Genomic DNA, 26072 nt, shown 5'->3' on the forward strand with positions numbered 1-26072 from the left:
TCTCCATGGTGCCGTCTAATTTCAGCGTCTAATCGCCCGATTAGACGCGCTTGCGCAGAAGGGTCTTCTCCCTTCTGGTCGGTCCGAGCGGTGTTCTGGCTCCGCCCCCTTCTACGCGTCGTCGCGTAGCTCCGACCCGTCATGTGTGCCGATTCCAGCCAATCAGGAGGCTGGAATCGGCAATGGACCGCACAAAGCCAACGGTGCACCATGGGAGAAGACCTGCGGTGCATCGTGGGTGAAGATCCCGGCAGCCATCTTGGAGGAAAAGAAGTTGCAGAGAGGGGAATCGGGTAAGTAAAATTTTTTTTAAATTTCAACACATCCCTTGGGTTTGTCCTGCGCTGAACGGGGGGGGCCTATGCAAAAAAAAAAATGTTTCCCCACTCGCGCACCAAGTAGTCTGCTCACTTCCCCTGCCGTGTGCCATCAAAGCCTCCGCTGAACGCATCCGCAGGAGACTCTCCTTGCTGGCTGTGACATGTTTGCCGTAGGACCCCCTAAGTCTAGTTCATGGGGCTCCTAGGAGCTGGCAGATTCCATTTAATGCCAACCTGAAAGGCAAGTATGCATTAGTGTGTATGATATAGTATTGGGCAGGACCCGTTCTTCTCCTGGCACTGATATTGATCTCCTATACAGAACACCTCGGGTGGCATAAAGGCTTGAGGCATCTTATGGAGCTCAGAGGTGAAGGAGCTGGGGGTCTGAGCTGCATTTCGTACACTCCGGGTCATCCTGCCCTCTTCTGAAAAGTCGGCATGCACACAGTGACTCTTCTCAGCTGGCTGTGCGCATGCTCGGCCGTTCATCTCTATGGGAATGCATGTGCACCGCCATCTGAAGTCACACTGTGGGCACACAGCCTTGCAGGAACGGGGCACCTGGTGGGTATGAAGTGCAACTGCTTCCTCACATTTTGCGCTATATAAGGTAGCTTATAGGGCACAAAGTTGCTAACGGGTTCCCTTCAACATACATTATCCTGGTGCTGATATCTGGATTATGCCTGGTAGTGAGAATGGATACTTGGCATCTCCAGATGTGCTCATGGGGCAATGTAGTGTATAGGAGTTGTACACTTCATAATGGCCTGAGGGGATGTAATAAATGCATATGGCACTTCAAGAACGTAAAGTTATTGTTGGCCAACCACACTTTGCTCTGACGGGGTTCACTCTAAGATTGAAGTCAGGTAGCCAGGAGGATAGGCAGCCTCTTATAGGTAGAAGGGTCCTACGCAGGGTTGGTCAATAGGAGCTAGTGTAAAGAAAAGGGTGAGATATGGTCTAAAACAGTGTTTCCTAACTCCCTGTCCTTAAGACCCCCCAACAGGTCATGTTTTCAGGATATCCTATAGTAAGACCACCTGTGGTAATGTCTGAGGCATTCACAAGAATTACATCACCTGTGCAATACTGAGGAAATCCTGTTGGGGGGACTTGAGGACTGGAGTTGGGGAAACGCTGGTCTAAAAGGAGAGAGGTGGGTCTGCAGAGGACCAGAGGAGACTGCTAGTCAGAAGGTCTCAGGAGGAAGAAGGCAAACAGTGTGGTGGGAAGGAGAGGGTGTGAGTACCCAAAAGCTCTATAATTTGTTTTACCAGAAAAGGAAAGGAATGGATAAACGTCACCAGAAACTGTAATGCACTAAAGAAATTGGGGTACTTGAAGGAATAGAAAAGAATCGGTAAAGGCATAAAGTAACTAATACCCTGGAAGTGGAAATTGATAGTAACAGCAACAAAGGAAATTTAATACTCAAGAGAACAGAAGAAACTGGACAAAGAGAAGCAGAAGGGTAAAGCATAGAGGGCCAAGAGAAATCCTGTGCTTATTTACTGTCAAAGAGCCTGTCTGCTGCCAAATGGGAAGTCTGTGCTGCATACCTGCATATGTTCTAATGCTACTACTAATTGTTCAAGGCAGGGGTGTAACTATAGGGCATGCGGTTGCGCCCGGGCGCAGGAGCCTTAGGGGGCCCATAAGGCCTCTATTCTCCACATAGGGAACCCAGTACTATGAATAAAGCATTATAGTTGGGAGCCCTGTTACAGATTTTACATTGGAGCCCAGAAGCTTCAAGTTACGCCTCTGGTTCAAGGAATAATCTACCTGTAAGCAAAGGAAACTGTGACAGGTACCTAAAGAAATGGGACCCTGAAGCTGCACTAAAGAAAGCTGAAGCTTCTTGTTCTAAAGCAACACTGTTCCATGTTTTCACCATTCCTTTTGCCTCCTGTAGTCCCTCCCCACTATTCCCCATCTGCCCTGAGGTACCGCACCACACTCCAGGGGTGAGAATAGTTTTTTATTTTTCACATTTTTATATGGACCAGCGTCACAAACTTGACAACTGCACTTTTTCCGCTGTGAAAAGCCACATTAGAAACTGACCTTTTTTTCTGGGAGGAGAGCAGCGGCGCCACCTTGACATATAGCTGCTTTTCTGCTGCTTCCTCACCTTTGTCTAGTCCGGCTCACCACAGCAATTTGCTAAAAATGGTGAATCTGGCCAATAGTTGTCCCATGTACATTTGGCCACAGACTGGGCACTGAGTGAGAAGTCGCTCACTTTGGGGTTTTTAGCTCACCTAAACGCCAAGCGGCTATCGGTCCGTGTGAACAGGAGTTGTCGTCTATGAATCACTGCCTGGAGGCGGGTGGCTTCACCTCCGTTCGCTGAAGGACTCACTGCTGTGTGAAAGTAGAGGTCCTCCAAGTCTTTGTGGCCCTGATTGTGATGTTGTTCCTTCACAGCGCCGTCACCGGTAAGATGCCATCTGTAAACGAGTCGGATGATCGGATGAGAAAATTTAAGAACAAGGGCAAAGACACGGCAGTAAGTGTATAGCGCTAGAGAAGGCGCCTCGGGCAGATTTATGGAGGGTGTGAAGCACCTGTACGACCTCTCACACCCGCAGGGGGACTTGGGAGTTTTTTTGCTCACATATCGAATGCGCAAGAAGGTCCCGATCTGTAAATGTATCGCGCATGTTTACTTTATCCCATTGACTTGGGGGAGGGGGCTCTGGGTTCTCCTCTTGTGATCTGCTAACATTACCTTTCATCGTAGGAGCTAAGACGTCGGCGAGTGGAAGTTAGTGTGGAGCTCAGAAAGGCGAAGAAAGATGAACAGATCCTTAAAAGAAGGAACGTGACTTCGTTTCCAGAAGATGTAGATGTCTCTCCTGAACAGAAAAGTCAACAGGTAGTTGATTTGGGGTAAAACCATGTTGGCCAGGAGCCCGGAGATCCTTCTTAGCTCTGACCTTATAAGTCTGCTAGGGGTGAGTCCGAGCGGGGAGCAGTATGGCTGCCATGCTAAGGGAGGGCTGGAGCCTGTCGGACTGGGCTGGCAGAGGTGGGACGTAAAGGACGTGGGCCTGCTGGGGTTTACTGTCGGCCACTTCTCCAGCACTGATGGCTGAAGTATTGGTTAGCTCTGGGGGGTCTATGGGGGACTGTAGAGTCAGCCTGGTAAAGGAATCCATGGTGATCTGAGACCGGGGGGGAGGCTGTAGTTGCCTCCTGTATGGGGGGGGACCAACAGGCCGTCATCGTTGGTTGGAGTTTTTGGCGGCCGGCATCCCACGAGATTGCTTGTTGGAGAATATCCTGAGAAAATATATAACAGAACATCCCTGGCGATGGGCCACAACCCCTAAGGGAGGGTCTGACACGGAGCGCTTGTTGTACAGGAAGTCTGGATTGGCCCCTGTGAGGCAAACTGGGCCAGAGAAGAGAAGTTTAAGGGGTTTTCCAGGCAGCTCTGGCTGTCGGTGGCAGGATACACCGGGGTTGGAGTGGAAACCACTGCTGGCCGCTGCCTGTAACTGCAGGCGCAGTTCTCACTGAAATCAGAGGGAGCTACACTTGTAACTTCAGGTGCAGCTCAGATTGATTTCCATGAGCTGCACCTGTAATTGGGAGCACCGGCCCCCATAGGTGGACTGCCCTTAGCTGGGGGGTCCCTCACCACAGACCACACAAGGATCATGGCAGGGAGCAGGAAGACCTTGACTAATCAATGAGCGATTACTTCATCAGACTGAAGGAAACTCTCTGGTTTCACTGATTAATCGGAGCTTCTGTCACTGATTGGTCGGTGACTCCTGGCTGGGAGGCTGCGGCTCGAGCTCTGCTGCATCAGACCGGCCTCCCTCCTCCTGTACCGATGGCCGCTCAGGGAGGAGGCTGAAGACTGACAGCAGGGCTGGAGGACTGCAACATCGTGGGTCTGAGTCACGTATGTCTGTAGTGCGAAGGCAGCAAAACCCCTTGGGGTGCGTTCACACCCGACAGATTGTGGCGCAGATTTTACCCTTTTAACTGAATTGGAATGGAAAGGGTGAAATGTGCTGCAGGTCTGGCGTGTGAACAGAAGGGCGGCGCTGGCGGCTCAGTATCACTGACTAACACTTTCACCCTGAAGGAGGCAGTCTCTTGTTTTGTGGTGGTTTTCCTCCCTCCTCATTCGTTGCCGTCTGACGGACGGTTTTTGCGGGCCGACTTGTGTTTTCAGTGATGCTATGATTTGCCTCATAATGTGCTGAAAGCCCTAAGGAAATCCTAAGTGGAGTAAAAGGGAAGACTTTGCATCTTGCCCAGCGGGCGCTGCGGCGCTGGGACGTTACTCCGTGGGGCGGTACGGCTACAGTTACAAACTTACATTTTATGCCGCCTTCTGCGCAGCAGAACTCCGACTCTCCCGTCAGCCTAGTTGTGCGCGGCTCGCTTCTTGCAGTTTCTATTGGCACCATTTTGGAGGACGTGTGACTCCTTGGAGGCTTTTTATGACCTTTTTCCCAAATGTGCGATCCTAACAGTCTTTCTGCCGATGTTCACCCTGCGGGGAAATAATGAATTCCTCCGGTCGATCGGCCGTTTACGGACTCGGCGATGCCAAATGGTGGTTTGGCTTTAATAGCTGCTAACTCTTACCTATTACATGAGGATACAAGAACCTGCGATGACTTGATGGCTCCTGAAATGTGATGTAATGCCATAGCATTGGTCGGGGCAATTAAATGCCGCTATCAGAATTGATGGCAACATTTAAAGGGTTAACAGCTCCCACTAGTGGCGTTGTTTATCAGAACTGTTGCAGGTGAGTCTGCTGTAAAACAGCCAGCGCCCCCATTGTATGGAGCGGGATCGCACCAAAGCTGCAGGACATAACTGTACGCCCTGCAGCATTAAGGGGTTAGGAGAACTTGGGCATGGGGGCCCAAGAGCTTTTGCACCTGGGCCCATGAGCCGTTGGCTAAGACCCTGCCGGCCACTACACGTCGGAGCAGGGGCCTCCACTCAGATCCCGGCACTGACCGCCGGTGCTGCCTGGAAATCCCTTTAATGTTCAGTAAGAAGAATCTGCATCACCTTGTGTACTGAAACCATCAAGTGTGTGTGCAGCGGAGCCTTGTAGCATGTCTTATAGTGGTGTATGCACTGCAGTCTTATTGTGTCGCCTAACACTGAGCTGGCTGCATCTTGGCCAACATGAAATCAGATGCAGCAGAAGCTAAAGTGCCTCCATGCAGAGCTGGGCCTGAGCTATATAGATATATGGGGTCTACTCTCCTCCCTATTGATGAGTTAAAGGGAATGTGTCATCTGAAAATGACCTACTATAAAGTGTCATCCTCACCCCCTGCATGCTGACCACAGGGCCGACTACTAGAGAGGTGACACTTATACATAAGTAACACAGGACCCACCATTCGCAATAGTCACAGCTCACCTCCTCCCTCCCTGCACACTGACCACAGAGCCCAATACTAGTCTGATGCTTCCTGGTGTGTAGAGGAAGCTTTACAGCAGACATCTCACTGACATCACAGGCAGGATTACACTGAGGGGACACCTATATGTAGAGAACACAGGACCCACCATTCACAATAGCCACAGCTCACCACCTCCCTCTCCCTGCACACTGACCACAGAGCCCAATACTAGTCTGATGCTTCCTGGTGTGTAGAGGAAGCTTTACAGCAGTCATCTCACTGACATCACAGGCAGGATTACACTGAGAGGGGACACCTATATGTAGATGAAACAGGATCCATCATTCACCATAGTCACAGCTCTCCTCCTCCCCTTCCCTGCACACTGACCACAGAGCCCAATACTAGTCTGATGCTTCCTGGTGTGTAGAGGAAGCTTTACAGCAGACATCTCACTGACATCACAGGCAGGATTACACTGAGAGGGGACACCTATATGTAGATGACACAGGATCCATCATTCACAATAGCCACAGCTCACCTCCTCCCCCTCCCTGCACACGGACATCACAGGCAGGATTACACTGAGGGGACACCTATATGTAGATAACACAGGACCCACCATTCACAATAGCCACAGCTCACCACCTCCCTCTCCCTGCACACTGACCACAGAGCCCAATACTAGTCTGATGCTTCCTGATCTGTAGAGGAAGCTTTACAGCAGTCATCTCACTGACATCACAGGCAGGATTACACTGAGAGGGGACACCTGTATGCAGATGACACAGGACCCACTATTCACAGTAGGTGATGTCACAGCTCACCTCCTCCCCTTTCCTGCAAACTGACCTCTGCACAGATAATATATAATCTATCTGGTTCTGAATAATGAAGTAGTGAGTCGCTCTGTTTCTAGCGTTCTTGGCTGTATTGTCACCATAGCGCTTTGTACACTACTAAGGGGTGTAGCTAAAGGCTCATAGACCACTGGGTAAAAATGCAGTCTGGCGCCCCTCTGCCCTACCTGTTATGGTGGGTGGTTACACTCCATGACTTTCCGCTGGCTCTTGGGTGGCTCACAGGGTAAATTTAAATGAAAATGCCAGCTTTTTCTGAGCCGCGGTCTGCCTGCAGAGTTGGCAGTTAATAGGGGGGGCTGATATTTTGTTACACAGGACCCACGTTAAGTGACGTCACACTTTCTTCTGCACGTGGATTTAATGCTTTGGTTTGGAGGGAAAAATGCATTCAGAACAGCAGGGGTTCCCTTCAGGAATGAGCGCTCAGATGTGGGACTGAAGTAGATGCCATGTTAGATCCAAGGGGCAAAAACTCCACGCGAACCTGGTCTAAGTGACCTATTGGTGTTACTGGGGTCAAGACTTGTGTCCCCATCCCTCTCTGCCCCTCCACAGTAACTGTGTTGGACTTCTCACCTGTGTAGGAGGACCTCTTCCCTGCACTGTAGAGAAGACTACAAGAACTTCCCCTGACAACACAGCCTGTAGTCTGACTCCGCCTACTTATCTGACCTCATGACTTCTAAGGTCCCTCAGACTTACTCTGCTGTCCTGCAGCAATCAGCTGACAACCTCCTTTGGCTGCAGGCTGGTTTGGTGCCTTTCTGCCCCTGGGACATATGCCCCCCCAGGCTCCATAACAGGGGCATTGCATGAGCCTGTAGACTCCCAAACTGATACAATTCTTGGGTCCAATGGCTTGTAGCATGTTGGCTGGTGACACGATCTACACTTACTGCATTGGTTTGTCTTGCAGGCGCCCCCGCTTTCCTTAGATGAAATAGTGGAAGGAATTAATTCTGGAAACCCGGATCTTGTACTGACGTGCACACAGTCTGCGAGGTAACGGGGTCTTGGCGTAACGTAATGCTACGGGGTCCTGGCTGCACTGCTCTGTTAATTACACTGGGAAGAATGAAGAGGGCTGCATGCAGATTACAGCACTACACAGCAGTACAGGGGCTCATGCAGGAACCTTCCTGCTCAACTACATTGTTCTGCCATCTAGTGACCATTTGTAGAACTTCAGCCACTGTTACATTCAAATAGAGTTTAGCTCAGCCACTGATTTAGGCACATTCAGACAACCGCATATTGGCCGGGTATTCACACTGGCCGATTTACGGTGTCTCTCTCTGCAGTGGGAGGAGCAGTACTCTGAGCTCCCGCCCCCTTTCTGCCTTCTCTCCACCCTCTCTGCCCCTCTGCACTGTTTGCAATGAGTGGAGGCGGGGCTAAATTCTGGGAATTAGCTCTGCCCCACCCCATCTCATTGAAAATAGTGCAGGGGGGTGGAGAGGGAGCGGGAGCTCAGAGCACTGCTCCCGGCTCTTCCAGCGTCCTCCCCCTGCAGAGATGCCGTGAATACCCGGCTGATATTCGGTCGTCTGAATGCACACTTAATTTTATATAATTCACCAGAAAATGAGCGCAAAAACCTTCTTTAAATAAAATGGAAAAATCTAAATTGCATAAAAACCGTACGTGATTCATCATCTCTAAAGGTAAGCTTGGATTCTACACCCCAAATTCACAAGAATTGATCTATTGTACACCAGATGCACCGATGCTGCTGAGCCGTCGGGTGGGGACTCTGCCTGTTTTGGACACGAGGACTTCTGCTGGATTTCAATCTGCGATTTTCAAAGGCCTTTTTTGTTTTTGTTGTTTTTTGGGCACACACTATATAATGGGATGACCAGGAGGGGGGGGGGGGGGGGCACTCTATTTTGTGTGTGCTGTTTTGTGTCTTTGGTTTGTTTTTTTTCTGAACTCGATATGCAGGATAAGAACTCTACTTCCCCCCCCCCCTTAGGGGAGTTAAGCCTGTGAACCTATAATGCATCGCAGTACTGCAGTGCATTATCTGTAATAGCAATCATAGGCCATGTCTGGTGCCCAGTTGCCATGCAATCCATCAGCCCTCTAGTAGTACATAGCAGAGGGCTGATAACATCAGAGGGAGCGCCCTCCCTCTGCCACCTCTTTACAGGCCGTGATCAACATCGATCCCTGTTAACTAGAGATGAGCAAACTTACTCATTTAGGGCGTTTTTGCACTTTTTCCGAGTAACCGACTACTTGGGCGAAAAGATTCGGGGGGGGGGGGGGGGTGCTAGTGGTGAGCGGGGGGTTGCAGAGGGGAGTGGGGAGAGCTTCCCCACTCCACCCACCCCCCCCCCCCCCCCCCCCCCGAATTTTTTTTTGTCCGAGTAGTCAGTGCTCTAGTGCAAAAACGCCCTAAACGAGTACGTTTGCTCATCTCTACTGTGAACCCCTTGCATTCTGGATCTGTTTTCCTCAATCCCCACTGCAGATGGCAGACCTCTGAGCCCAGACCTCTGAGCCCAGACCTCTGAGCCCAGACCTCTGAGCCCAGACCTCTGAGCCCAGACCTCTGAGCCCAGACCTCTGAGCCCAGACCTCTGAGCCCAGACCTCTGAGCCCAGACCTCTGAGCCCAGACCTCTGAGCCCAGACCTCTGAGCCCAGACCTCTGAGCCCAGACCTCTGAGCCCACATCCAGGGGAGGGGTTGAGGCTGCTGGCTTGCCTAAGTGCTGGAGCATCCCCCAGTGTATGCATGTACGGCCCTGCGGGGATTGCGTGTTGTATCTGAGATGTTGCACTTTCACTCTTCTAAGTTCTTTGTTTTTATCCACATGTGATACTTATCGGAACTGCAGAACGTCTGACTTCTACTTGCCCCCGTAGGAAGATGTTGTCTCGGGAGCGGAATCCCCCCCTCAATGACATCATTGACGCCGGACTGATCCCCCGGCTGGTGGACTTCTTGAGCTACCATGATAACAGCACTCTGCAGTTTGAAGCCGCTTGGGCCCTTACAAATATCGCTTCTGGTACTTCTGAACAGACGAAAGCCGTGGTGGATGGAGGAGCCATTCCTGCCTTCATAGCCCTCATCTCCTCGCCCCACATGCAGATTAGTGAGCAGGCGGTCTGGGCTCTAGGGAACATTGCAGGTAAGACCCGCACAACGGATCATTTCGGGGTCTCTGGGGTGGGAACAGCCATGTAGAAGATGGCGGGATCTGCTAGGCCAGCTCACCAACATGCTGCTATCTGATTCCAGTAGGGGACAGTGGGGGACAGTGGGGGGCGGAATATATCTGCTGACTGCAGTTATGAGGATCTGCCAGTAACCATTCTCAGGATTTGGGAAGCTTGCCCCCTGCCCTGTAGGTAGCGGGAGGTCTGGTTGGGCGCGGTGTCTCCTCACTTCACTTGGACTTCTCTCCATAGGCGATGGCCCGCTGTACAGAGATGCACTCATCAACTACAACGTGACGCCGCCGCTTCTCGCCCTGGTTTCACCGCAGACTCCGGTATGCCGTCTAATTCTGCACATCACTTAGATGTCTACAGTCTGAAGCTGGGTGTATACAGGAGCGGTCTGGGTAGACGTCCGCTTCACTCACTTTGTTCTAATTAACCCCTTAAGGACGTGGCCTGTCGGGGATTTTCAGCTTGGCTCTTAAAATGCCATAACTTTCCCCAACTTACATCGCTGTATCGGGGCTCGTTGTTTTGCGCAGCCAAATGTAGGCTTTTTTGGTACCATTTTTGGGTACATTTAATGTATAACCTTTATAATTGTTTTGCCATGTAGAATAAATGGTGTTCATTTTATTGTACAGGTTGTTGCGGGTACGAGGATAACAAACATGTTTGGTTTTGGTCCCTGTAGGGAACCTGAACCATAAAAGCTAGGATTGCTATAATGCACTGCAGTACAGAAGTACTGCAAAGGTGAGCCGGAAGCCCGCAGGGTGGTAGGAGGAAGGCAGCATGATAGGGTTAACGGGGAGGAGGGGGTTAATTAGAGAAGAGAATGGCGGGAGGAGGCGGGGCCTAGTAAGAGGGGTTAAAAAGAGCGGTAGTGCAGGAAAAGGCCATTACAGCGAAAGAAGAGGAAGAAAGAAGCAGAAGTTAGAAGAGTGAAGAGCAGAAGTTACCCCCGAAGAGCCCGGCGGACCTGAAGAGCCCAGCGGACGTCAGGAAGGCAAGAGGACCGAAGACCCGAGGTGCCCGGGAGAAGCAGCGGGAGCAGCCCCGAAACAACGAGCAAGAAAAGAGCCCGAAGACCAGCCACTTACCGGGAGAAGATGGAGGCGATCCTCGCGAAGATCCGGGCAGAGGAAAGGGGTCTGGACTGGCTCGTGCAGCTCTCCGGTGAGGCCCTGGGAGCAGCGGCGGGGTCCCCATCAGCGGCGGCAGAAGCAGGAGCGGCAGGAGCCCGAGCGGAGGAGGAGGGAGGTGCAGAGCCGGCTGGAGAGGTCTGGACCGGAGGCGGAGGACAGGTGCGGGGCCGGCGGCGGCAGCACCAGCGGGGCAAGCAAAAGAGCTACGGCTGCGGAGGGCACGTGCACCCGAGAGACTGAGCCCCGAGCACGCTCCCTCACGCAGGCAGAGGCTGCGGAGTGCCTCTCCGGCCCCCCCCCCACGTAGTAGGCTCCCCTCCGGCAACACCAACAGGCAGGGGGAGCAGGGTGGGGAGGACTCCCGCCAAAAGACGAGGTGCGGCGTGCAGCGCAAGGTCCCGTGCTGAGAGGGGGGCGGGGCCAAGCGCTGCAAAGAGCCTGGAAGGGGTCGGGGGCTGCTCACCCGGAGGTGCATCGGAGGGGGAGCAACCCTGCAACAGTTCCAGAGATGGGCGGCCCGCGGTATCTCGGGGTCCGGCGGCGGAGTCATCTGGAGGGCGTTCGACAACGACAGAGGTGGCCTATGTTCCTTCGGCACCAAGAAGATCAGCGGCGGTTGTGGTCCCAGCGGAGTGGTCACAGCCCAGCGTTAGCGGAGTCCAGGAGGAACAGCAACACGGCGGGACGGCGGCTGGTGGGTCCACAGCCCCTACGCAGCCAGGTGAGTTATGCTCTGTCTGGTGTGTCCAGCAATGTTAGCCGCTTAGCGCATGCTGGGAGTAGTAGTGGGCAGTTTGTGGGGGGTAGCGCAGCGGTAGTTGGCGCGCTAGGCGTAGGCGGTGACAGGGGCATTGCTGGGGGTCGTGTTAGAGTTGTTGAGGAGGCAGGGGGTAGGCTACGCTCCGTCGCCTGTCGCAGCATGGAGCTCGCCATGCAGCGCGTCGTCCAGCATGGGGGACGGACCGGGAGGACCGTTGGCTGGTGGGACTGGGGTAGGACAGGCGGTTGGGGTGATGCAATCTGCCCCGCTTGCAAGGACAGCCGTCCACGGGCGGTTTACAGGCGGGTGCACAATCCACTGGGGAAATTTCCCAAGTGGGGGGTGCGGCGGGTACCTTGGAGTTAGGTGGGACGGCCGGGGTTGCAGTGGCGGTCCAGACAGAAAAGGACGGGGAGGGGGGCCAGCTAGACGAAAAGGCCAAAGGCGAGGTCTATGTCTGCTTTGAGGGCCCGTTGGGGGGCCTACCTGAAAAAAGGTTAGGGAGAAGGTTTGGAGGGACGAATACGTGGAGATATTCTCCCTCCTCCCCTTGGAGAAATTTAGTTTAGACAAGGGAAAACGGACAGAGTTCAAAAAAGAGGAGGAGGAGAAGCGTAGGTGGCGCCTTTTACCCCAGACGTTCGCGAATTGGCTGCAAGCGTTTGCCATTCTAGCGAACGTAATCGGAGAAGGCGCCGGACAATTGCTCCGGCCTTTTTTGCTACATGGACTCCATTGGAGAGGCTTATCGGGTGTACGGGGGGGGCAGACTTGGCTGCGATATGATGAGCAGTTCAGGCAGCGTAAGGCAGTGCGCCCATCTATCAGATGGGATCACAAAGATATAGGGTTATGGTTGAGAGTAATGGTCCCCGCGCGTTTCGGTCAGCCCTTTCAGGGCAGTGTCGGGTCGTTCAGCTCGGCCTCCAGTTCAGCGGGGGGACAGGGTGGTTCAGCGGGGGGACAGGGTGGTTCAGCAGGGGGGGGGGAGTAGGACCGGGTACGAGGGTCAGTGCAAGTTCCGCCATGCCTGCTCCCACTGCGGCGCGGGGTCCCATGGAGCTGCTAGATGTTTTAAGAAGGGAAAGGGAAAAGGTCCAGGGGGTTTTACAAAAAGGATGACCCTGGTGATTCTGGAAGAGATGGTACCGTACCTAAGTAGGTACCTGGATAGAGAGAAGGCAGAGTTATTGTTTAAGGGTTTTAGGGATGGTTTTCACATCCCGCCTCCGGTTCATGGGGTCCCCTTTTCGTTAAAAAATGTACGTTCGGCGTTAGAATATCCGGAAGTGGTGACAGAAGTTAATGAAAGAAGTTAGGTTAGGGCGCATGGCGGGGCCGTTTAAAGAACCGCCGGCGCATGATTTGGTGGTGTCACCATTGGGAGTGGTACCTAAGGAGCCGAATAAATTTCGGCTAATTTACCATTTATCGTACCCAAAGGGGGCGTCTGTAAACGACGGAATAGACCCCGAGCTATGCTCGGTGGTGTATACATCGTTTGATGCGGCGCTTCAGTGGATTCGGAAATGTGGAAGGGGGGCGTTGATGGCGAAGGCTGACAGTCAGCTTTTCGCTTGCTCCCGGTAGCACAGGAAAGTGTGAGGCTCTTAGGGTGTTTTTGGGCAGGGAGCTATTTTGCGGATCGTTGTTTGCCCATGGGATGTTCCATCTCATGTGCGTACTTCGAAGCGTTTAGTTCTTTTCTAGAGTGGGTGGTGAAGGACACGGCGGCAGTGCAGTCGGTCATTCATTACCTGGATGATTTTTTGTGCGTGGGGTCGGGGGGTTCGCCGGTTTGTGCGAACTTGCTGGGGACCTTGCAATGGGTGGCCAAACGGTTCGGGGGGCCTCTGGCACCTGAAAAGACGGAGGGGCCCACAACTTGTTTACGTTTTTTGGGCATCACTATTGACTCGGAGGCAATGCTGTGCCGCTTACCGGAGGAAAAATTAAGAAACTTGCAGGAGGAAGTAGTTGCAGCTCGGTTGGCGAAGAAAATCACGCTAAAAGGGCTGCAGTCACTGCTGGGCAAGCTGAATTTTGCCTGCAGGATCATGCCCATGGGCCGGGTTTTCTGTAGACGGTTGGCGGCGGCAACAGCAGGGATTCGGGCCCCTCATCACTTTATCCGTTTGGGAGTTAGTCACAAGGCGGATCTGGCAGTCTGGTCTGCCTTTTTGGAAAAGTACAATGGCAGGTCGGTAATTATGGGGGAGGTCAGTAACAACGTGGACTGGGAGCTCTATACAGATGCAGCAGGAAGCGCAGGGTTTGGGGCCTATTTTCAAGGTAGATGGTGTGCGGGGGAATGGCCGGAGCAGTGGAAGCAGGAAGGATTAGTTCGGAACTTAGTACTATTGGAATTATTTCCAATAGTAGTGGCTATCACGCTGTGGGGTAACCACTTCTGGGATAGAAAAGTGAGATTCCACTGCGACAACATGGGGGGGGGGGGGGGGGGTGCAGGTAATTAACAACCTCTCGGCGTCATCCCCCCCTGTGGTTAACCTGCTGCGTCAGTTAGTGCTAGAAGCCTTGTCATTAAACATGTGGGTGGTTGCGGTGCACGTTCCAGGTGTCGAGAATTCAATTGCGGATGCTCGCGCTCGCTTTCAGTGGGAGCGGTTCCGGACTCTGGCGCCTGGCGCGGAGAAGGAGGGGAGGAAGTGCCCGTTTCGAATCTGGAACGTGGTAAGCGAGCAGTGGGGGGGCCTGATAGAGCGGTCACTGGCTCGGCGGACTAGGGCGGCATATTGCGCAGCGAGTGGGAAGAATGGTTGAGGCAGTGTGGGGGGGAGCGCTCGGAGGAGGATAGAGTGGGCTTACTGTGGAGCTGGTTGGGAAAGAGCGCAGATTTGGGTCGGTCGGTGGCAAAAGTTAATCAGTTTATAGCCGCGGTTGTTTAGGGCAGCTTTTTCATTGGCATTTTCGGGGCCCTACGGGTAAGGGAATTGGTGTCACCTAGCAAGACCTCGGGGGGCAGCCTGCAGGCGGAAGACGTAAGGTTGGTAGACGGGAGGTTGGAGTTGCTTATCCGTCGGTCTAAGACGGATCAGCAAGGACGCGGTCAGGTGATCCGGTTGGGTGAGGTGCTGGGGGCCAGTATGTGCCCACTGAGGGCTTGGGAGCAGTATAGCAAAGGGTTAAATTTCCGCACGGGCCCATTGTTGCGGCACGAGAACGGGCAGTTTCTATCGCGTTTTCAGTTTATAGCGGTGTTCAAGAAGGCCTTGGGGGTGGCGGGGTTTAATAATACACAGTTCGGGTCTCACTCATTTCGGGTGGGGGCGGCGACGGAGGCGTCAGTAAGAGGTATGGGGGAGGAGGCAGTGAAGAGGATAGGTCGCTGGGAGTCAGGGCGTTTTAAATCATACGTGCGACCCCCCCCCCCCCCACCTGCTTTAAGTTCAAGGCGGGGTCATCCGGAGGGTGGGGGGGACATATTGGCGGTTTGTTAACAGTAGTATTGTTTATTTTGTAGATTGTCGTCCAGCCTTAGTTTGGATCTTGGGAGACTCCTATGTTTTTTGGGGAGCAGAGAGAGCGGGGGTACGGCCGAACGCTAGGCAATTGCGTTTCCAAAAGAGTGAGGCGGTAGTTAGATGGATGGAGATTAGAGGCATGACTTGGGGCAGCGTATTGGAGGAAATGGAAAGGAGGGTTAGGGATAGGGCGCTGGATGTATTGGTCATGCACGCGGGGGGGGGGGGGACGATTTGGGGAAGAGGAGGTTTAGGGATCTGTCAAGGGACATAAGGTATGACTGTCTTAGACTGCAAGCGTCATACCCGGGAACGGTCGTGGTGTGGTCCGAAATTGTGCCGAGGAAAGTTTGGAGGGGGGCGCTGTCTGAGAAGGGCCTGAACAGAGCAAGGGTGAAGCTCAACAGGGAAGTGTCGCGATTCCTGGGAAGCAAAGGGGGAATAGCGGCGCGGCATATAGACTTGGAGAAAGGGGTCGGCAGGTACTGGAGGTCAGACGGCGTCCACTTAAATGACATCGGCATTGACCTATGGACGGAGGGATTACAGGAGGGCATTGAGCGTGCGCTATTGGTATGGGGGGCGGCGCAGGCTCAAGGGGGTCGAGCCTCGCTTGCTGTGGCGGGGAAGGGGCCCTTGGAGCCCGTGTAGAAGGTTAGTGGGGGAAGGCAGGGGCTACATAGCCCCTCCCCCCCCCCCCTTTTTGTTTTTGGTGAATCGTGGCCTGTCGCCTCCTGGGTTACAGGGCGGAGCCCTGATAGTCGGTGGGAGAGGCTAGCCAGGGGTGGCTAGCCGGCCTCGGGGTCGGGAAGAAACGGCGGCCGGAGGTTAATTGGGAGTTTGGTTGGTCTCCTGAGTCTGCCGACCTGCGGCGGGAGGAAAGGTTTATGGAGATAGCGTCGCCTGAGTCAGCCAAGTTGCGGCGGGTGAGCGGGACAGCTATTTCCTTGTTGGTTTGAGGCGATAGGATATTTTAGAGGGGGAGGGGCTCAGGGGTCCTCTTCGCAGGTTTCCATTAGGGGAATGTTTATAATGGTTAGGATGTGTATAATGTTGGGATATATGTTTTAAAAGGAAAATGCGTTTAAAATGTATATTAATGTTTGTTTTAATAAATGGCTGCTGTGGCCAAATTTTATCCATCAGATGGTGTCGGTGGTCTGTACGGGTAATGGTAGGTGGGGGATGTAAGGGGAGGGTCATAGCAGCGACGACTCCGTTATACCCGGGTCATGCACTACAGCTCACAATAGCAGGCCCAGACACCAGTGTGTGGCATTAGGTTGCTGCGTAATCAGTGCGCTCTATGAACCCTTAACCCCTTAACGACCGCCCCATCGGGAAACTACATCCTGCTGTTGCAGGACATGTATGGAGGGAGGTAGCGCCGCTATCTCCCTCCATACAGCGCGGGCATCAGCTGTTTATTACAGCTGACACCCGCGGGCAATAGCTGCGCTCGGCCGATCGCGGCTATTAACCCTTTAAATGCCGCTGTCAATTCTGACAGTGGCATTTAAATCCCCCGAACGCTGTTCGGGGGTCCCACACGGCCCCCCAACGGTGAGATCGGGGGATCCGTGCAGGTGTCATGGCACCCGGGGGCCTAATGAATGGCCCCAGGGCTGCCTTAGCAGACTGCCCATCAAGCCATCCACACAGGGTGGCTTCATAGACTGCCTGTAAAAAAGCAGTATGACGTAATGCTATAGCATTACGTCATACTGCAGGAGCAATCAAAGCATCACATGTTAAAGTCCCCCAGGGGGACTTCAAAGTAAAGTAAAAAAAGATCAATAAAGTTTTTTTAATTGTTAAACTTTTATAACTTTTTTTTTTTAAATCACCCCCCTTTTGCCATATCCATTATTAAAAAATCAAAATCATAAAATAAAAATATGTATTTGAGATCACCGCGTCCGTAAAAGTCCGATCTATCAAAGTAGTGCATTATTTTTTCTGCACGGTGAACATCGTGTGAAAAAAAAATAAAGAACGCCAGAAATACACTTTTTTAGTTACCCTGTCTCCCAGAAAAAACGCAATAAAAAGCGATCAAAAAGCCGAATGTATTCCAAATTGATACTATCAGAAACTACAGGACATCCCGCAAAATATGAGCCCTTGCTCAACTACGTCAACGAAAAAATAAAAAAAAGGTATTGCGGGCACAAAATGACCGCAGAAAATAATTGAAAAAAATTAAATATCTTAAAAAAAAAAAAAATAAAAGTACTACAGAAAAAACTATACTATACAAGTTTGGTATCGTACCAATCATATTGACCCATAGAATAAAAATATTAGGTCGTTTATGTTGCAGTTTGTGCGTCATAGAAACAGGACGCACCGAAAGATGGTGGAATGTCGTTTTTTTTTTTCCATTTCTCTCCGCTAAGAATTTTTAAAGTTTTTCAGTACATTATATGGTACAGTAAATAGTGCCATTGAAAAATACAACTCGTCCCGCAAAAAACAACGAGCCCTCATACAGCGACATCGATGGATAAATAAAGGAGCTACGATTTTTTAAAAGGGAGTAGGAAAAAACAAAAATGGGGAAAAAGCAAAAAAGCTCCATCACTAAGGGGTTAACATGCTGTGATGTATATTGTTCACAGCATGTGGGGTGTTGAGTGGGGATTGGTGTTCTCTTTGATCCCTGCTGTTGCAGTGGGAGGCTGGCTATCAGTCACAGCTGACTGCGACTGCAGTATGCCACGGGTTCACTTCATATGACTTCATATGCTTCTCTTAATACATCCCAGAATTGTGTTTGCCGTTTTGGATGCTGCATCACATTGTTGACTCATGTTCAGTCTATGATCTATTAGTATACCCAAGTCTTTTTCACATGTGCTGCTGCTTAGCCCAATTCCTCCCATTCTGTATGCGCTTTTTTCATTTTTCTTGCCCAGATGTAGGACTTAGCATTTCTGCTTGTTAAATACCATTCTGTTAGTCGCTGCCCACTGTTCAGGCTTTTCTAGATCTTTTTGAATCCTCTCTCTCTCTCTTTTCCCTAGTGTTAGCTATCCCTCCTAGCTTTGTGTCATTGGCAGATTTGATCAGTTTCCCACAATTCCCTCCTCCAGATCATTTATAACAATGTTGACCACCACTGGGCCCAGGACAGAGCCTTGTGGTCCCCACTTGATACATTCTTCCACTTGGATGTGCAGCCATTTATGACCACTCTTTGAGTACGATCACTCAGCCGGTTGTGAATCCACCTAACAGTTGCCTTGGCAATCCCAGGGGCTGATGGCTCAGGATTTAAAATGTCTTGGCAGCCACGATTGGTGATCTCCAATGACTGCTGTCGCGGGTGAGTGTCAGACAGCTGATGCCCACTATGTATAGAGGGACTTCTGCTTCTGAGCCAACTGCATGTGGATGACTTGTATCTAACTGCAGAAGTTATCATGAGCTGGTTAAAGGGGTTCTCCTACTTCTACTGGTCTTGCTGCAGGAAGCAGACCACTGCATACACTACAGTGGCCCAGGTTGGTACTGCAGGCTATCTCTCTTCAGTAGGACTCGGCCTGCAATACCAACTTGGGCCCCTGTGTGGTGAATGGAGCTGTCTGCTTCCTTTAGCAAAACCCCCAGTGGTGAGACAACCGTCTCTGGGAGTTGGCAGAGGTGTGAAGAGAAACGACTATCCACAATTGCATCTTTCCTCTTCCTAATGCACAACCTGTCTTTATGTGAACGGTCTTGTCTAATAAACATTGATTTGGAAACTTTTTAGATTAGCTTTCTCCGGAACATTACCTGGACGCTGTCTAACCTGTGTCGCAACAAGAACCCCTACCCACCTATGGCGGCTGTGCTTCAGATCCTGCCAACCCTCACCCAGCTCTTGCACCACGAGGACAAGGACATCTTATCGGACACGTGCTGGGCCATGTCCTATCTGACGGACGGCGCCAACGATAGGATTGATGTGGTGGTGAAGACGGGGGTTGTGGAGCGGCTGGTGCGGCTGATGTACAGTCCGGAGCTCAGCATCGTGGTGAGTTACTGTTGACCCAACCGGGATAGCCCAGCGCTCCGGGGAGCGAGGCCGCAGCACCGACTCCATTAAACAGTGTGCTGCTACCTTGGAACGCTCTTAACCCCTTCAGGGAAAGCCTGCCTGCGCCCTAATGGCCAGGTCAGATTATGGAGATCCGACATGTATCACTAACAGAATATCCCTGTAATCCAGAGGCTTCACTTCTGTCACCCGTTGTATGATATTTAGGCGAAGTAGACGAAGACTTGTGTAGGAACGCCGAAATGAGGCTGTTACAGTATGCCACGAATACCTCTGCAGCGCCACCTATTGGATGGCAGCGCTCCTTCAAATCAAAGTGACTGTTCTAACAAGTCTAATCAATAATTGGGAATACCGCCCCCGAGGAGGCACGGCTTCTGACAGTATGCCACGTGTGTGTACTCTAATAAACTTTTTTAGATTGGAGATGCTGATTTCCACTCCTATTTTGGAAGCACATTTGAGATTACATTCGTTTCTGAGCAATTTAGGACACTTGATTTTTTTTTTTTTTTTTAAATGTTAAATTATATATATATTTTTTAAAGGGGTTGCCCTTTAAAAAAAAAATGTAAACCATTGACAGCTTATTCTTAGGATAGGCCATCAGCAGGGATCTGCCAATACACTGTTTGCTGGACCAATATGCTTGTGCATGCAGCTTATGTTTGCAGGAAGTACACAGCTCTGTTCTCACTAGAGTGGCCAGACTTGGTATTGCAAGCAAAGTTCCAATTGACGTAAATGGAAACTTTCTCTGTAATACCAAGCCTGGCGACTGCAGAGGGAGCAGCGCGCTGTCTGCTTATTGCCAAAAATGCCCTGAGTGCATGAGCACAGGGCTTCAGTGAGCAGCTAATCAGTGGGTCCTGGGGGGCAGACCACTGCTGATCTACTATTGGTGGGCTATAATAAAAGTAGGCATTCAATAGTTTACAACTGCACAACCCCTTTAAGTATAGACAATTACATGATCTATGGTCACGCACACATAGCAGAATTAGGCTGCCTGTCCACAGTCGTTGCGGGAGCCACCGCCAAGGAGTAGGAGCCGACAGATGGATCTCTGCAGTAAGCCTATCTGACAGATGGGATGACCATGGAGAATCGTGGCAACTTGCAGCATGCAGAGAATCGCTATGATTCTCCGCTCATGGACAGGGGGGAAGCACTTTCACTGCGTTCCCTGTGGCCGGATGATCACCGTGGGCAGGAGGCCTTCGCTTGGATTGTCCACTGAGCAGAATCCCATCCCATTCCACCACTGGTGAGAATCTTTACGCAGACTTCGACAAGGATCCCCAACACTTTCTAAAGGGTGAAATCTGCGGCAGCTCCATGTCAAAACTAGGTCTGTAGGTTCACATCTAGTAACCCTACACTATACGATCGCCTATACTAACTAGATGGTATAGGTGATAGAAGGGTGTGTTACTACAGTGCTCCCCCCTCATCTTGCCCTGTCAGTGGAGGGGAGTCAGGACGGGCGCTGACATGCCAGGAGAGTCTGCAGGATCTAAACTTTCCCAACTAGTGCTGTAAATGGGTCATCAGTGACAATCTGGTCCGGATGATGGCGGCCGAGCAAGCTGTTAGTAACGGCCTGGTTTGGGTGTGTTGGCCCATGTGGGGAGCTGTGAACACCGGCAGAGTCATGTAAATTTACATTGCTGCTGCACAGAGCCCAGGCAGCAGCGATGTAAATGTATTATCGGTCATGGAATAGGTTAATAACACGGACAATGACATCAGATTCACATGACTCTTAATCCTGTGGGAAGAGTCCATGGTTCTACAGTACAATCTTCTATTGAACCTCTAGCAGTCTGACTGCACTGCCACCCCTTTACCCTTGGTCATATCCACCCGGCACAAGAGTGCCCATCCAACATACAGGAGTGCACTAAACTCCTGGGGCCCAAAGCCGGCTGTGTCACAACGGCCAGAATCGTCCGACTTGCTGCTTTAATGGAGAACTTTAAACTTTTCCTCCACATATTCTGACTCCAAGGACCCCCTACCTGCACACTCCAAGAAAACAAAGTGGAAAGCGGCAACCCCAACAAGTTACTATCTGATGAAACCTGCCTACCTCAGCACAGGGAAGGGGGGGTGGGACCCGGGGGGCCCAAGCCTTTATGTTGCCTGAGGTGAAGCACCACCACACCCACCCAAGCAGGCAGCGCTAAAGCTGTACAAAAATGCCTGTGTGCTGTTACTAATGGTCTCGTCCGCTTTATTCCTGTAGTAGTTGTCATAGGGGCCCCGTACACGGCTCTGCCCGGACGCCACTGATCCTTGCCCTGTAGATGGTTGGAGAATTATCCCAGTGGCCAATGTACAAGATGTCTAATGGATGCCTTCTTTATCCCTATGACCGCCCTCAGACACCGGCGCTACGTACCGTGGGGAACATAGTCACTGGGACAGACAAGCAGACCCAGGTGGCCATAGATGCTGGGATTCTATCCATCTTGCCTCGACTCCTTCGGCATTCAAAGCCAAGTGTTCAGAGGGAAGCGGCGTGGGCGCTCAGTAATATCGCAGCGGGTCCTGCTCCACAGATCCAACAACTTATTACATGTGGCCTCCTACCACCGCTGGTGGAACTTCTCAACAAGGTAAGGTGATGCAAGTACCACAAGTGTAACCCTCTTCACTTGGTCCAACGGTAGAGGCACGTAAGCACTTGTTTCTCTGCGCTCCTCAGCTCAGTAGATTACATTTCTTGTATTGCTTTTATGTGCAACTTGTTTTTTTTGTTCTCCCCCATGTTAGGGGGACTTTAAGGCCCAGAAGGAGGCTGTGTGGGCAGTGACCAACTACACCAGTGGGGGTACTGTGGAGCAGGTAGTAGAGCTGGTGCACACCGGAGTGCTGGAACCACTTCTCAACCTCCTAACAGTAAAGGACAGCAAAACCATATTGGTCATTTTAGATGCCATCTCCAATATATTCCTGGTAAGTCGTTAGAATTCTATATTAACCCCTTAATGATGTGGCCAAGTTTGGACCTAAAAACTATTTTGGGGGACTTCATCTTCATTCTTCAAAGAAGGTTCAGGTTGGGTACTGGCTGTACTGACAAGTCTCTATAGAAAGTAGGAAGGCTTGGTTCTTCCACTCCTTTTGGTGAAGATATGGCAAGGTGCTGATCTTTAGGCCCAATGGGTCATTGACCCAAATCGCCCCCGGGATACACATTATCCTAGGAAGTCACCCAGGCTGCTCGCCCTTCCTTTTCAGCTAGCTGCACTCCCAGCCTCTACCTGGTCTCCAGTCAAAGAACATGGGACACAAACAGAAGAGGGAACACACCCAGGAACCCCTGCTAACTATAGTCCTCTAGTTAAGAAATGGTATACATGTCACAGTGGACAAAATGCATAACCCACCTTCTCCCTTAGGACTTGTGGCCCATGCCCTTCTACTGTCACTGAAGTGAAGACAGAGGGGCCAGGGGATAATGGTCATTGGTGGGCAGGTCTGCAGGTTGAGACCCTACTCTACCAATAACAGAGGGTGATGAACACTACCCTCCACTATCCTTGGTGGCTGGTGCCATCCGTGTGCCCTCCACCCCTTAACCACGAGTTCTGTGTAGTGGGCCACTCTAATACAACAGACTGTTAGTCTGTATATTGCATCTGTAGCTGAAAAACAAGCCTAGGAGCGGAACAAACGGTGGAAACGCTTGCAAGGTGTGTGTTTTGGACTCCGAGTTTTGGCATCCATACCCTAGTGGTCTTGGGGCGTGCGCACTCTGCCGGTTTGGCATCCATACCCTAGTGGTCTTGGGGCGTGCGCACTCTGCCGGTTTGGCATCCATACCCTAGTGGTCTTGGTGCGTGCGCACTCTGCCGGTTTGGCATCCATACCCTAGTGGTCTTGGGGCGTGCGCACTCTGCCGGTTTGGCATCCATACCCTAGTGGTCTTGGGGCGTGCGCACTCTGCCGGTTTGGCATCCATACCCTAGTGGTCTTGGGGCGTGCGCACTCTGCCTGTTTGGCATCCATACCCTAGTGGTCTTGGGGCGTGCGCGCTCTGCCGGTTTGGCATCCATACCCTAGTGGTCTTGGGGCGTGCGCGCTCTGCCGGTTTGGCATCCATACCCTAGTGGTCTTGGGGCGTGCGCGCTCTGCCGGTTTGGCATCCATACCCTAGTGGTCTTGGGGCGTGCGCACTCTGCCGGTTTGGCATCCATACCCTAGTGGTCTTGGGGCGTGCGCACTCTGCCGCTTTGGCATCCATACCCTAGTGGTCTTGGGGCGGTGCGCACTCTGCCGGTTTGGCATCCATACCCTAGTGGTCTTGGGGCGTGCGCACTCTGCCGCTGAAATTCCACAATGTAAGTGAATTCGGTTTTAACCATTCGCAAGCAGCAGAAGAAATCCATAGCGGGATCCAGTCAGTTCCACGGTGTTGTCCAATACCACTCGCTAGACTGTCTTCAGAAAGTGTGGCCCATAGTACATACGGACTAGAACGAAGCGGGCCTCTTCATTCACTTTGCATTGATGGCTATCCTACTGACGGTGAAGCATTCTAACTGCAGATTTCCTGTAATGAAGTCCTATGTCTTGTATATGGAGCACTTACCTTAGTGAGGTCTGCCCTGTCATCGTCTTCGAGGTCCCAGATCTCATTGGTAGAATCAAGCAATGAAGACGTTTACAAGTTACTTTATGTTCTGCAGGCTGCTGAAAAACTGGGTGAGCTGGACAAACTGTGCCTCGCTGTAGAAGAGCTGGGAGGGCTGGAGAAGATTGAGGCTCTACAGACGCACGACAACCACATGGTTTATCACGCTGCATTGGCCCTTATAGAGAAATACTTTGCAGGAGAGGTACAGGCTGAGCTCTCTGTGGGGGGGGGGGCAGATCTCTCTGGGAGGGGGGGGGGGCAGGCTGGTGTGTGTGTGTGTGTGTGTGTGTGTGTGTGTGTGTGTGTGTGTGTGTTTTCACTTCAATATTTCAAGCTGTGTGTAATATCGGTCACACCAGGAGGGGGAGGCAGGGAAATTGGATTTTGGCTGGCAAGATTGTCCTCCCTCCTCTGCACCACTGACAAACCTGACAGCTGTACTTTTCAGTATTCCCAGCCCCACTTCAAATGGCTTTCCTTCCTGTTCTGTAAGGGCTACCAACACGCTCCTGGTGTCATCTTAAAGCCAAGAATCTTAGCAATGTAGAATTAAAGCTACCGCTGTCTAAAGTAGAGCAAACTCTGTTCATCCAGAACTGTAATGTCCTTTCCTGCAGAATGTATAGAGCTTGTTGTAAACTGCTGGAGGCGGGGCATATGATAAAGGGGGTTGTTAGTGGCAGGTATAGCTATATGAAAAAAAATAACTGCCCATTTCCAGTGAACAGGACTGCAGCCCTGCTGTTCACTCTGCCACCTGCTGGTCAGAGGCCGCAGTGTCAGTCTGGAACTCCTAGGATCGTGCTGATGCCAGGAGTACAAGTGGTGATGCTACGGCTTCTGAATATCAGGTGACTGCCCCCTGCCAGACTGCTATCATCAGAGACCGGGCTGGGGGGACGATGGGTAATTACCGCTGTATTTGTTTTCTGGCAGTTAGTGTGTTAATATATAAAGTACTCTGCAACCCCTCTAAATGAATCTGGACTACAACAAGTGGTGATGTAGAGGGAAGTGAGTGTAAGCTCTTGTGTCTACTACAGCTTTCACCCAGTACTTGTGATTCTCTCTCAGGAGGTGGATGACACAGCTCTACTGGAGCCGCAAGCCACGGAGGAAGGCTACATGTTCCAAGCCCCAAATGCACCGAAAGAGTCCTTCGAGTTCTAAGATTTGGAGTGTGGAAAGGTCCACGAAATGTGCGCTTCGTCTAGAAGTGTCAAACTTGTGCCGTTCTGAATAAAATCCGTTCTAGCATTCCCCTTTTGAGTTTCTTTTTTTGTTTGCTTGTTTAATGCGGGGGCTGGGGGAGCGGAGGCCCGTGGGGCGGGGGGAGCAAGGGGAACTGTATGCAGATTCTTCAAGGACCTGGACGAATGCAGCCATTCGGGAGCTAGCGGTGTGCCGGGGCGTTCCTGCATCCAAGCCCTGTCAAACCGCCTAGCTTCCGGTGGCGTCAAGATACAATAATACCGCTGAGGCATATCAGGATTATTCTAATTGGCTTGGAGAAGCCCATGAATGCCGCGCAGTACAGAGTAACACCAGAGGGCGGCTGCTCTGATCTGGGCAGAAAAGGGTGTGACAGTCGGATACATTACAACATATTGTGGTCCTTCTCATAGGGTTTGCTCATCTCCTTCCCTTTTTGATGAGCTCAGTAGTCTCTTGCCACATGACAGTTGGCAACAGACTGACGAATCTTCTCTCCTGCTTCCTGCTAATTTCTCCTGTTTACTTTGGAAGTTCTGTAGATGAGGGCTAAGCATCTGCTTGTGTCAACTGAACCCTAGTGCAGGAGGCGTCCAGCTCCTCTAACATGCCCGTGTGACTGAGGCCTATATAGCTGGATGTATGACGATATACATACACCACAATGAACACCGTTCTCCAGATATGGATTCCTCTGCTGCCAGGAAAACAGCCCACCGCTTGTATGGAGATAACTGGCGCTTGTGCCCCGTCATCTAACTCTGCTGGCCGGCAGCACGGGAGCACATGTGCCGCACCGTGCCACGCTGCCAGCGACCGCTGGGCTGCATTACTTTCCATATAAGGAATAACCTTTGACCATCCCGTGTGACTCCAGCTGAAGCCGGTCTGTGCGGTTCAACCCTTCGCTTGGGTACTCATAGGGTGGAATCCTGCCGGAAATCTTGCGGTTTTGCGGCCAGGAAAGCGCAGATTTTGTAGCAGCTTGGCTGCTTGCTTTTCCGTTGCGCCGGCGCTCCT

At 51.6% G+C, this 26072-nt stretch overlaps 1 protein-coding gene across 1 annotated transcript; it reads left to right on the plus strand.

Moving 5' to 3' along the window:
- Positions 1-433: 433 nt before the first annotated feature.
- Positions 434-25083, plus strand: KPNA7 (karyopherin subunit alpha 7). Its single transcript, XM_066577254.1, has 10 exons — positions 434-2841; positions 3076-3210; positions 7505-7590; positions 9461-9729; positions 10010-10092; positions 18908-19171; positions 21583-21816; positions 21974-22156; positions 23893-24042; positions 24915-25083. Exons 1-10 carry the CDS (start codon positions 2743-2745, stop codon positions 25008-25010), a joined length of 1599 nt encoding a protein of 532 aa, XP_066433351.1. The 5' UTR covers positions 434-2742; the 3' UTR covers positions 25011-25083.
- Positions 25084-26072: the final 989 nt, after the last annotated feature.

This window comes from Eleutherodactylus coqui, chromosome 8, assembly GCF_035609145.1.
Source record: "Eleutherodactylus coqui strain aEleCoq1 chromosome 8, aEleCoq1.hap1, whole genome shotgun sequence".
NCBI lineage: Eukaryota > Metazoa > Chordata > Amphibia > Anura > Eleutherodactylidae > Eleutherodactylus > Eleutherodactylus coqui.